Source organism: Anas acuta, chromosome 7 (genome assembly GCF_963932015.1).
Source record: "Anas acuta chromosome 7, bAnaAcu1.1, whole genome shotgun sequence".
Lineage (NCBI taxonomy): Eukaryota > Metazoa > Chordata > Aves > Anseriformes > Anatidae > Anas > Anas acuta.
The window spans coordinates 20,155,442-20,169,328 of NC_088985.1; the positions used below are offsets into that span (position 1 = coordinate 20,155,442).

A 13,887-nucleotide genomic window follows, 5' to 3' on the forward strand; every position below is an offset into this window, starting at 1 on the left:
AGCTCGTTTTATTCTGGTGTATATCTACTGTAGTTCTGCATAAGTCATTGGAATTGTATGGCTGGGAGGACAGAATCAAGATTCACTATGATAATTTAAATTTATAAATAGGTTGCCCTATTTATTTTTTTTTTTAATAATAAAGGAAGGTGAGGAGTGTTTTCATTTCAAGAAAGAACTGTCTGAGTTATGTCAGCTGAGTAAGCCTGGTTTCTCTGACTTTTCATACTTGGACTAGCACTGAGTCATTACCAAGAAAAGATGTCTTTTCCAAGAGTCGCATGGAGACATGACAAAGTGGAATTGTGGACCTGGACAGCTGGAGGGTCTGAAATCTGGATTTCGTTACTCAGTTCGATAGTAGATTCAAACTGTAGATGGGGATAACCTCCACCTGTATAGAAGCTGGATGCTACTGTAGACGTGAACTTCGCTGTTTCAGATCATCACAAGTTAATGAGGCAATTCTACTGGGAAATGGAAATACAGATCAGACTTTCTTTAGGGAGTGGGTTTTACATTGTTCTTGGAAATGCTCCTAAAGTGGGTTTCACTGCAGCGTATAGTCAATAGCCTGTTCAAGCCCTTGAGTGTGGGAATAAGTATCTAAAGAGTTTAGAGAGAAAACTCTAAAGGGTTTTAGAGTATACATTTCAAGTATAGCTGAAGGGTCTATTTTGCTTATATTCTTTCCATCCAATGATTCCCCTACCCTGTCTTCAGGCTGATGTGGATATAGATATTGCTGTGGGCTCTGCCTTCACATTGTATCCAGGGATTAATGGAAGGCTGTGTTATTTTATAATTATGTGGAGTGGGTTACTATTTGCTCTCAGCTGTTTGGAACTGAAACCAAATGTTCTCTGTGCTCCTTTACTGGGACTGCTAGAGTCCCCTAGGCACTCCTGCCTTCTGCTGGCTAAGTTGATATTAGCAGGCTCTTCAGTTTCAATATTCCAACCCAACCATATCTGGATATGGGTGGCTAAAGCACTTTACCTCAGCAATATTTGCTTGGAACATGCTAATGAACAGTAAAATATTTTTTATTATTCTTTATGCTTTAGCTGCAGTGCCATTCTGCTTTTTCAAGCAAGGGCTGTGCTCAGGGTACAAGTCACAGTAAAGCTCCAGCCTGACATGTGGAAGTTCTTTTCTCAAGCCATAGTGTGCAATGATGTACTGTGACATTCTTTGTTGAAATAGGTTTTCTTTTCTTTCATTACTGTTTTACTTTTTTTTTTTCCATCAAAAAAAAAAAAAGGCCAACCTCTTTATCCAAACACTTGCACAGCACTTGGAAGTGTTAGTGGCTAGAGGTATGCAAGGGAAAGTACTTGAAATTTGGCTCTTAAGCCTTTGTTTAAGAACCAGAGTAAATAATCTAATGTGAAATAATTTTTAGTGACACTTTCCAGTAACTAAACTATCTACTGTGAGCTACCTGAATTGACTGAAATAATTATTGGTTTTCATGTTGTTTAATGCACTCCTAGCATTTTTTTAGAACACATGTAGGAGCAAATTAGTCAGTGACTGGTACATCTGGAAAATGCTATTTGTCTAATAGTGTTGCTGTATAAAAATGATAATTCATATTTTTTGGCTTTGCAGAGGAGAAAGCTTCCTTCACCTGTTCTGTAAGATGAATCAATGTGCAGCAGCCCTGTCTGGAGGAATTCCCTTATGCTTGTAAATCGCAAACGACTGGAGCTACCCAACACAGTCATCTGCCTGCTTGATACCTGAAATTAATCATTTGGATAATTCATTCATGACTCCCATGAACAATGCAGGGAAATAAGAAACATACAGAAGGACACAGTGACTCCTCAAGTATTGGGAGTCTTCTGGATGATGCAGACCGAGAGGTGAGCAGCCTCACAGACCGGGCTTTCAGAAGTCTGTGTGTGGCAGAACTTGAAGACTCTTACAATGAACCAAATCTTGCCATTTCCCCTGACCTTGCCCACCAGTTCTCTGCTAAATTTCATCCAGGGACATTAAACCATGCCATCAAGCTAACAGCAAGCTGTAACAAGCTAACAGCAAGAAACAATGAACATACAATATGGGCTTCAACATTCCAGCAGTTACCAAAGTATGCTCTGGAGGAGAAAAAGATTGCTAAAAATAATACCCTTGGCACAGAAAGGAAAAAGCTCAATTTGCCAGTCCCTGGTCCAAGGAACAATAAACATGTTTCAAAAGTGTCCTCATTGATTAAGACATTTGATAAGACTGCAAACCAAGGGTCAGGAGGTTCCCTGATAGCCATTAAGCAGCCCATTAAAAATAGCTTTCAAAAAAGTAAATTAAATCATGGAAACAATATGGCTTGCGGGGATGACACAGCTATTTTGAGCATCCACAAGGAACTTTCTGAATTTTCTGAGGACAGTCAAGACAGCCACTACCTTACTGGTAAACACGAGCCACAGAAAAGACCTAATAAAATAGATCTGAGTTATTGTGGTTCTGATGGTTATTATCCTGTGCTGATTGAGATGTCAAAAATAGCCAAGTCAAATTTTTCCCGTTCTTCTAAAAAGGCTTTGAAAAACAAAAATATGAAAGTTAATGAGCCAGCAAAAAAAGGCAATTTTCTTCACAGTGAGAATAGTGCTTTTGAATCATGGAAAGTCCACCATAAAAAATTGACTGAAAAACAGGAATTTGTTGATCTAATAACAGAAAAGGAAGGTCTTACATACCTTGAAGAAGTACCGTTTAGTAAAGGATCCCACACAAGTGAACATAAATTGCCACCTGACAAGACCACTGTTGCCAAGAAGCAGGAGAAAGATTTTCAAATGGAGCCACCACCACCAGAAACTGCATTCAGCACTCCCCTCCCAGCTGTATTTGTACCTCAGGGCCCCCTCCAATCAGGAACTGAATTTCATGCTGCTCTTCCTCCTGCACCCCCACCTAGGATCCATGTGCACCACGGTCCTCCTCGGCCACCCCCTGTCCCTCAGGCGCTTCCTCTTGCAGCTCCCACCCAGCAGAGCCATCCCCCAACACCCCCCATCCGCGAAGCTCCTCCTGTACCACTGCCCCCCTTGCCAGTGCAACTTTCCCCCCTTGCCTTGTCCCAGGCCTCCGTCTCACCCCAGTCTGTGTCCTCCAGGATGGTTTCATCCTCACCTGTGTCCCAGGCACCTGTCCCACCTCCACGAGTACACCCACCCACCTTAACTGAAGAGGAAGACATCAGTCCCCAACAGGACACCATCTGTCCACCCTGGAGGAGACCAAGGACTACAAAAGAGGCATATGAGAGGAGACAGACTTCAAAGGAGAAGATCACAGCCAGTGATGAGACATGCTCATTGTCTGAAAAGATGACTGGAGACAAACCTGACCTGGATGTGACTCCTCTGGATAAACAGGCAAACTCCCCTGGATCAGCCAGTCCCACTTTCAACATCACTGAACTCTTAACACCCATCATACCACCAAAGCAGGAGGTGGATCCCATGGAAGGTGAGCTGATCCCGCTGACACCTCCTCCCACTGACAGCGTGGCAGAGAGGGACGATGAGGCGACCGGGTTTGGTGATTACAGGTCTCGGGATAGTTACAAGGCAAAAGCATCAAGTCTGTTATTCAACTTGAAGGATGTGCGTAAGCGTGTTAAAAGCATTTATACCCCTTCTCCTATGTTAAGGGCCCTGGAGAATAAAAATAAGACTAAGGAAAATATACAGGAGAATATAAAAGTGAATACCTCATCATCAACTTTGCAGGAAATAAGTAACAAAAATATTGCAGAGAAAGAAGAGTCGAGTGATATAACTTCTGTATTGTCTGAGTGTGTTCATGAAAATGACAATAAAACTGATTTAACTGGACACTTTACAGACAATTACCTGACTTTGAGTTCACCCCAGACAACAGCAGACCTTTTATTTCACCAAACTGGAGACAATTTACAGCAAGATAATTCAAAATACAAAGAACTGGTTAAAAACACAAGGGAAAATGAAAAGATGTTCAGGCATCAATCAGAAGAACCCTATTTAAGAAAAAGTCTGCCGCATCCAGCACTGAAGGCATACAGTAGAGACACTACAGATACAACAGCTGGGCAACCTGTGCAAAAACCCAGCTTCCAAGCTGAGGAAATTGAGAGACAGGCTGGTCATCAGAATGAAAATTTTGCTTTCAGAACCCTTCCAAGCCAACTCTTACCAGCAGAGGATGTGCCTTACAGTGACATCCAAAGCAATGTGGCGGTCAGTGGCCATGAAGCACAAGGCAAAAGAAGCCCTAGCTCTTCTGAGCAATCTTTTGTCTCCACAGTAGAGCAGCCATTTCAGGAGGAGCCATTTCCACTGGATCCCCTGATACAGAAGTCAAGCCTTCAAGAAAGCCAGAGGACTAAGGGTGAAATGAGTGCAGACAGTAAGAAAAGCCATGAGGGGAGAGTGAAAGCAGCTGGGGAAGATGAACTTCAGTATTATGCTTGTATTAGCTCTGGTACTGGTGCAGCAGAGAGTAAGGAGGGTAGGGTTACTGGGAATAAACAAAGGAGCTTGATGAAAGAAAAAATAAGGCAAGAGAAGAAGGAAGAGGTCAATGGCATGGATTCTGCTTCTGACAGCATAAAGGACACCTCCACCCCAAGGTCTGAGGAGACACAAACACAACCATCTTCAAGCTCATCCAAACCCTGTCTGTTTATGATCAAAGATAACACATTCAGGTCACCTCAGGTAATAAGGACTGTCAAGTTGCCCCTGTTCAGGTCCTTTTCCCTGGACGATACAGTGAGCAGCAGTTATAAGGAAATGGAAGGTAGATTTGCATCCTCAGCAGCACACAGCAAGCAGCCCCGAGACACGTTGCATGCCCAGGAGCGAGGCTGGTCGGCACTGAGGCGCAGAGGGCAGCAGAATGTGAGGGAAGGCGCGACTGACAAAGAGAGAGATGCCAGTGAGTCTGGATCTACTTCAGCAACACTGGACCCCAACCTTCTGGAAGATACAGAGAGCTTTTCTTTAGGGAAGCTGATGGAAGAAGATGAAGAGACGTGTGCTTTGTTAAATAAAGTTGGGAAAATGAATGAGGAAAGTGTCTGCAGCAGTAAAGAGAAGTCCCAGATTAGGAAGGCAAGACACAGCTTAACACAGCCAAATTTGGGTCTGGAAAATGACCAAGCACAAAACAACCCCAGCTATCCCATAGAAAGGAAAACAAATTACTTTAAGAACCATCATTTATCTAAGCGCAAAGGTGGTTCTTGTGCGAAAAAAATAATAACTAGGGAGACAATTTCCCCTGTGACTGGCTCTGTATCAGAGGACCACATATATTCTCCTGTATCCCATGAAGTTTTAGAGGATATCCCACACATGGAAGGTGGGTCAGTTTTATTAGACAGTCTTGAATGCTCTGCTGTTACAAGCCCCAGGTCAGGAAGCACGATGCACTCTCTTGTTGCCAGTTTACCATCAGATAAACCAACAATTTCTAGCCTTGGAGAAACAGAGGATGCTGTAAACCCTGCCTTGCTGAACACGACACTGAAGAGCCAAGCAGATATGTCTGCAGAAGAGATACTTGATTCAATGCAGAGACATCTACTTGATTCTGCAGGGGAAGCTGAGAGATTGGAGCTCAGGGGACTTGGGGAGAGAGGAGCAGGCAAGCCTCCCGCTGTGCCACCAAAAACAGAAAAGGCACTGCGGCGGGCCAAAAAGCTGGCAAGCAGGAGAAAGAAAATGGAAGAGCAGCAGAAAAAACATCAGACAGAACATACGGATGCTGTAGGGAGAAAGCCTTCTCATTCTAGACAGGCACTAGTATCTCCCTCACCCCTAGGATATTCCCCTCTCCATCCTGTCCCTCACTCAGCTTTTCCTCCTACAGAAACCAGTAGAGGAAGACCCACTGGTGCATCAGCAGTAAGCCCTTCACCTTCTTTAACCCAGCGTAAACTCCTCCAAGACCCTGACTCTGGCCAATACTATGTAATTGATTTACCAGCTGAAGTTAATTTGAAGACATTTTATGACCCAGAAACTGGCAAATATGTTCAAGTCTCAGTCCCTTCCTTGGAAGGGAATTTATACCCACCCTCCTCTTCAGAAATTAGGAATTCTCCCTATGCCTCCTACCCTAGAGTGTTGCCTTTACCAGCTTCATCTGTAGCAGTGCTGAAGTCACCTTCTCAGCTCTCTGAACCTATGTGGTTAATGCCAGCTGTGCCAGGAGAACCACCCGAAGATGGTCAACAGAACTACAGAGGCACTGAAGCTGTGGATACTCAGCCGTATATTGAACCTGTCTCTTATTCCTATGGCCAAGATGCTGAAGAAACTCAGGTTCACTTAGGAAAGGACATGAGCCCAACCCCAAATACAGACCTAGTGGCCCTCACTGATTTAGATGATTTTGTTGCTGAAGGGGTATCCTGAAAACCAAAATAACAAAACATGCCAGCTAGTGTTTTTAAGATCCATTCGGACAGACACACGCACACACAAGCACATGCAGATTTTATGTTTGTACAACACTATATTTCTGAACCTCATTGTGGTCTGGGTGGGAAGGAAAATGAAAGCTGACCGTGTTGAAAGATGCGAGGTGATGATCACTCTTAAGAAGTGTGAAACTGAGTAAGCCCCAAATCATCAGTGAGATAAAGGGGCAATGCCAGCTAAACAAATGAATACAACAGTATGAAGCCACTGCTTGCTGCTGCTGCTGCTTTGCCACTATAGTGGCTGGGATTGCCAAAGCAAGAGTCCTTTTGCCCAGATGGGTTGCATGATATATGACAGAAAGTAAAACCTGTGAAACCATCCTGTCCATGCTATGAGACCTAGGAAAGATTCTGCATCTCACAAACTTTCCTCACACCCTGCCTTCGAAGTGTATTGACAGATGGAAAGCCTATGGCTACAAATATGCCATAATAAACCTGAGTCATTTTTTGCACACACACTGATTACCCAGATGTTATTGACAAGAAGATTGTATACTGGATGCACTATACAGCAGTCATATCAAAGAAACATTTAAACAACCAGAATACATTTGCAGCTGCTCTGGACTTCTCATATACCTTTGCAGTATCCACTAACAAGCTGCTGAATTCTTTATATTTGTTGATAATCTCCAAATATGCTCTTCTACAGTCAGGGGTTATTTATAATGCAAATTTAAACTTCAACTTATCTCAATACTTGGCCTGAAATATTTTGGAAAGGTGCAAGGCTGAATGAAATCCCTTAACATTATTTAATTTTTTGTTAGGATGAGAAGACTTTTGCTTATTATAATTGAAATGCTTTTTGGTTTGGTTTGGTTTTAGGCTCCCACTGAAATACAGTGCTAACTTTTAAAACCTGAAAAATATTGTTTCTAATTTTGGTCTCATGCAGTCTGTGATTTAAAGAAAAAAAAAAAAAAAAAAGAAAAAAAAAAGGAAGAAGAAGAAGAAAAAAGATACAACACATCCAAAGTACTAATTTCTAGAAAAGTGCTTCTTTGAATTATCACTATTCTTTGAAAGCTCTATATCAAACTATAACTCATCTTTGTTTAAGATCTTCTTTATCATCATAGATAATAGAAGAACCTTGGTGAAAAATGCAATGTGCCTGCTTATAAATATCTAAATTTGGAGTATTGTTTTCCCTTTTTTTTCCATTTCATTTGAATAGTTTTCTCTAATTAAAATTGAAGTACAGGAGTTCAAAGGAGCAGACATTAATGTCTGCAGACATTAAAATTTTTAAACAATTTTGACTTGGAATTCAGAAAATGCAGTCTCCCCTGTGACGGCTCATTTTGAAAGAAATAAAAAAGAAGAATGAAAATCAGGAGTGTTTCAGGAATAAGGATTGCATATCAGGCTGTTATGTTAAGATAAATGGTACCTATTATGAATATTTTTCTTCTATTTTGGTCACAAATATTTTACTAAACTGACATGGGGCCATTTTTGTTGTACTGTTACCAGCTTTCACTGTTTATTGCCTAATGCCTATCCAGCGTAGGGCAGAATGTCATCATGTTAAAATACTGAGAAATGGATTTATTGAAGTTTTCCATGGTACATTTAGACAGACTATGTAATCTGAAACCCTAGCAGAGTGTGCAAGCCATGGTTTTGATTTGATATTACAAATGTAAATGCCCTTAACAGCCACAAGCCAAGAACCAGGCAGGTGCTCAGAAGACGTAATAAAAGCATGCTGTCCAAGGGGAGACTATGGATACAAAGTATCTGTGCACAGACAAGAAAAAATGGTGATTTGATAAACAAAACATATTACCGCATTAAAGCAAACAAACAAACCAACCTTTTGTTTGATTAACCGTTGTTCATTTTGTAGATGTGCACACTTATCCTTCTGCACCCTTTGCTTTTGAGTTTCTTCTTTTAGAGTGGAAAGTGGGATCCTCCAGTATACTACTTGAAGGTATGTTAGGAAATCAGGGAGCATTTTTCACTTCTTGTAAAGGCAAACTGAAACCTGGGTGTCTGAAGAGGAGCCAATCATGACTCAGATACCAAATACTTTTGGCCAATCTTTTCTGTTAGCTTATGGGAGCTGCATTCACAGCAGAGTGGCTCTCTGAACTTGCACATGTTCCAGAGAGAGTTTTGTCCTAAAGAATTTGTAGCTAAATGAAACAAACACAGAACTGGGAAACTTTGAAAACAAATATGAATAGGTTTCTTATCATATATCCAGAGCTGTCCCCAGAGTGATTTGCCACAGGGAGTGATTGATGTTATACAAGTGTTGCGCCAGGTCCCAACTCAGTAATGATTCTGTTTGAGGATGGACCCATCAGCAAACCTGTCTCTGGCCTAGATCATACTATTGGCCAGCTTTTTGCTAGTCTACAACACACACACACACACACACACATGAATATATGTACTGATAAAGCTGCTGCTATAAGAAGACAGCAGTAATGCCTGTGTTGGTGAACACAAAATGTGCATTAAAAGGTGGCCAAGTTACATCTTTTCAAATAACAAATATTTACCTTTCCATGTCCATTTCTGTTTTTTTTTTTTTTTTTTTTTTTTTTTGTTTGTTTGTTTTGTTTTGTTTGTTTGTGTGTTTGTTTTATTGTTTTTGTTTTTGTTTTAATTTCTGCTTTGGGAAATCTGTGTCAGATGGACAAAATAACAGCTGTGAATTGACCTCTTTGGGAGAGGAAACTATGGGAAATGTGCAACAGCCAGCAAGACAGTTCCATAAGCACTGTTCCATATTCTCCCACATGCCTAGTGACAGGACATGGGGGAATGTGCTAAAGTTGCACCAGGGGTGTTTTAGGTTGGATATTAGGAAGAACTTCTTTACTGAGAGGGTTGTGAGGCATTGGAATGGGTGCCCAGGATAGTGGTGAAGTCACCATCCCTGGAGGTCTTTAAAAGACGTTTAGATGTTGAACTTAGCAATATGGTTTAGTGGAGGACTTGTTAGTGTTAGGTCAGAGATTGGACTTGATGATCTTGAAGTCTTTTCCAACCTAGACAATTCTGTGATTCTGTGATAATGCCAATGACCATGACATTAAATCACACAATAAAGGTGTCTAGGCAAACTAAGCTGGTTTCTGCCTTGCAGGAGCCTGTGGTAGCTCTGTGTGTAAGGAAGCCCAGCAGACTGTAAGGAGCCATTGCTTTCACTGCTCCCTTCTCTTGCAGTAGCCATTTTTGCATGCTGCATTTCTGAGACTTGGTTGCAATGGCTGATCTTCCCTGAAGGCATGACAGAGGCAAACAGGCCCAGGGAGAGTCCCAGGTATCCCTCAGCTTGACCCTGAACCACCTCTCTTTGAACCTTTCTCTTTCTGGGGCAGCCCCAACACCTTTCACTCCCCTTGTCACAAAGCAGATGTGGACTGCTGTCCTGCAGCCATGGCTCTCTCCCAGGAGCTCAGCTTTCATCATGAGAAATGCTGCAGTTGTTTGAGAGAGTGCGGTTTAGTTGAAATGGCCTGCATGTGTGGATTTTAGCATCTCCTTGTGTGTTCAGGGACTTCCTAAACCATTTTTTTTCCAAGAAAACGTGTCATTATTAATTAATAAACAAAATAAATGGGAGTTATTTTACAATACTGGAATGACTTCCAGTCAGCTTTTTCATTGTAATTATATCTCTGTGTAGTTTTATCTCCAGCCATGCCCACAGAAACAGTCGACAATGGAGAAGTGTGTGTGTGTGGTATACAATCAAAGGTCTAGGAGATGACTGTTTGCAGGACTTCCTCCTGCTTTCTAGCCCTCCTACAGAGGGGGAGCCAGAGGCTGGGCAGGAACACCCCACACCAGCACTCCTCCATCTTTCCCACCACCCCGCCACATGAGGGCCGCGGCCTGGCCATCGGCCCTGCGGTGAGGTGCCAGAAGTCGGGCCAGCAGCTCTGGAAGAGGTGGCCTTCCTGCCACCACCCACAGGCAGAAAGGCTTTCACATCTCCCTGTCCTGCAAGTTACCAGGTGTCTAGTTTGGTGTAACTCAAGTTTGTCACTACCAACCACTCCTCCGGACTATATGCGCTCTCCCAAAGTGATGGTTTTGCATTTCTCCTCAATTTCTCTTAGTGTTTGATGCATTATAAAACACAGCTGAGACTCTTCTCAAAGAGGTTTCAGCTCAGTCCTTGTCCAGACTGGCAATTTCATTCAGATCTTTCCTGCCTTGAACCCTGACTAGCCAAGCAGTCCTCACTGACCACGAAAATGTTACTGTGATTTGATTATAACAGAGCATAAACAGAAAAGATTACTATGATTTACCAGAAATATTTTGACAGATTTGCATATCTGTATTTGGGGGTATAATTTGTTTCCTTCCTGAGAAAATAAAGACCTGTAAGTTTGATCTTCAGTCTCACTCAAAGCTGCATCAGAAGCTGGTGATATTGTATGAGATGGGCTACATGGGCTCAAGTGAATGCACACAAATGTGTAATTTGGAGAAACTGATGTGCATCATCAGTCATTTTTATTAAGGAAACGCTGTTTCAGAGCCTTACAGGAGACAGAAAGAACATGGAACACTTGAGTAAATTGAACTTTAATTTTATTTATTTATTTATTTATTTTTGTGAAATGCCCATTATGACAACAGAGGTCAATGATTAATTTATTTTGTCTTTAGGCTGATTATTCTGGTCTTATGATGATCTTATATTCACCATTGTCCCCTGGTATTAAATATAATAATGTAATTATGGGGTTTAAATGGGTAGGGAATGGATGAAAATGACCTGTGGTCTTCCCCTGCTTCTTTTTGATATTCTCAAAGTTTTCATGATGTTGATTTTTTGCATTAGGTAGTCAGGTCTTCGGTACTCTATGGGCAATTAGAGACTTGTTTCTAATATGCTACTCAACATACTTAGAAAGCAGCATTTCAATAGTGCAGAAGAGAAATCATTTATGTCCCAATTGCTTAAAGCTCTGTGTTTTTATTAAAGCAGATTTAACTCAAGTCTTTGGGGAAGCAGCTTGCCTTGCTAAAAATTCCGCACCGTTTCATGTCAAAGTCCACTAGCAAAGATGAATATATTGAGACCTGAAGTACTTTGAAAGGAAAAGAGGAATATGCTCTGAGATGCAGGGTTGAAAATCTTTGAAATCTTTCTGGCAACAGAAAGAAGTTGAACTCTGGCAAAAAGCCAAAAATGTTCAAACCTGGGATACACTTTCAAAAGCCAGGGCTTGTCAAAGTCAGTCTTGCCCTATACAGCCCAAACTCTTCCTTATGCTCACTTAGGCTCCCTTTTTCTGGAATTCCCAGTGTGTACCCACTCCCACTCACTGGCATTCAGTCAGAGCCTCATCGTCTCTCAACTGCCCCTCCAATTTCTTAAAACTGGCACAGGGGATGACAGCATTTAAAGCACCAAAAAAGGGCACCCTGCTTTTTTTGCTATGCTAGTTAACAGCGGGTGTAGTCATCAATGACACAGAGTGCTTCAGGCAAACCTGAGTGGCCTTGTTCAGGATCTTTCTTACATTGGCAGACCACAGATGGCACGGTCAGACTCCCAAATAAGCAGCGATCCTTCCTTCTATTCCAAGCACTGATAAGCTGCAGAGGATATGGAATGAATCTGGGCCAAGGGAGACTCATTCTGTGACTGCACCAAGATTGCTGAAAGTCCATTAGCAGAATCAGTTTCTGCTGGCAAGCACTGCCTGGATCAGGTCTCCTGGGACTGCATCCCTTCCCAAGGAATGTGGATGGAAACATTTCAGAATTATTTGGTGTCAAAGCTGGCTATGGCTTCTCCAACAGGGAAAAGTTGGAAAGAAATTATAGGAGAGTATCATATTGCATTATAAGATAAGACAATCTTATTGTGGAGAATACTTTGATACATGGATGTAGGCTTATATATAGATGTATCTAGGTATGTCTACATGTCTATATATAGTTATAGATATAGTATTTATGTTATAACGAAATGTCTGGACATGATCTAAACAGTGGCCTTGAACTGTCCTTTCCTTCTCCCACCTGCTGATCTGCGTGTCCTGTTACTTGCAGGGTCTGTCCCAAGGGAGCTCCACTTTCCCTGGGGCTTCCCATGTACCCTGGGCATGTTCCCCTGTCCAGGGAGGAATAATATTTATCTCTTTCCATATTCTCATCCAGGAATGGGGGGGGGAAGGGTGTACCTGGGATGCCCCCATCCTTCTGTCTGGCATGGTGGAGGAACAAGCGACTGCCCTTCCCCTCCATGAAGCCACTGCCTTGCCAGCCTGAGACACAAACACCTCTCCTGGCAGTGAGCTCAGCCCCAGCACTCCAACCCTGCAGCGTGACCGGCCCCAGTGCCAGTTCGGCTGACAGGCAAACCTCTCAAATCAGCAGCCACTTGAGCCCTCACATAAACCAAGCAAGATCAAATACCAGCTAAAGTGCTGGCCCTGGAACCTACTGGCACAGCATGCCGGTCCCAACAGTTTCCTAAGAGCAGCAAACTTCCCTGCTTAACTACACAGCTACATGTACCTCGTACTGCTGCCTTGGTACCTGCTCTGTGGGCCGCAAACCTCGGCCTCCTGCCCACATTTGGGTTTGTCCACTGTTCTCTTCTGAGCCGAGAAATTTCTTGACTCATTTTCTACTTGCTTACATATATGTGTAAGTAAACAGTCCTGAACCTTTCTTTTGGCTTGAAATAAAATTTTAAAGAAAGCATTCATTAAGAATTATGCATTTAAAAAAAAAAAAAATGAAACTAGAGGAAAAGCATTCAAGTCTCTTAAAATATTCCCAATAATACAAAATGATTTGTTATTTTGTGGTTTTCTGGACTGAAAATTGTCTTGGCTTCATTAATTTTGTGGTCCAGTTTGACGTGAGGAAGAGCTGTCACCAAAATGTCCATGTGAGGGGGAAACAGCACCCGGCCCAGGCCCAGACAAGGCTCCCAGCGCCGGCTGCCAGTGCTGAGCCCCTGTGGAGCTCCCTCTTGTGCTGGACCGTCCCTGTCTCTGGGTACAGCTGCGTGAGACCAGCTCTGTGAGGACATCTTGTTATTAATGCTGGGGGGCTATTCCTGCTGCTAACTAACCGTGTTTTCAAGTGGTAGAGGAACTCGGTTGTGGTTTTATATCCTTCTGGGCATCCAAGACATGTTTAATGGTGTGCAATATCTGCATCCCTGGAGTATAGTAAGTGAGGTTATCTGATCGTACTCAGCAGGACACTAACCACGTGGTTTAGACTTGTCAATTTTTAAGCTTCTCATCTGAAAAGCCCAAACAACAGCCTGGTCTTTGAAAAGCTTCTGGCCACATCTGTGCTGTGAGAGTGGCGCTGATGTAAGGGCAATCGTGCATTTACACTGCACTTGAAGCATGCCTTCAGGCAGCAGAGCTTCATCGGCT

The 13,887-nt window shown here is 42.5% G+C and overlaps 1 protein-coding gene across 4 annotated transcripts in view; it reads left to right on the forward strand.

The window, feature by feature from the left end:
* Nucleotides 1-8,317, forward strand: part of C7H10orf71 (chromosome 7 C10orf71 homolog) — a 29,693-nt gene extending 21,376 nt beyond the window's left edge. For all 4 annotated transcript variants that reach the window (XM_068688010.1, XM_068688012.1, XM_068688011.1 and 1 more), the window contains one exon: nucleotides 1,615-8,317. In XM_068688010.1, the coding sequence (XP_068544111.1) occupies nucleotides 1,791-6,425 (4,635 nt within the window). In that variant the 5' untranslated portion in view covers nucleotides 1,615-1,790 and the 3' untranslated portion in view covers nucleotides 6,426-8,317. The remainder of the gene's footprint in view (nucleotides 1-1,614) is intronic.
* Nucleotides 8,318-13,887: the final 5,570 nt, after the last annotated feature.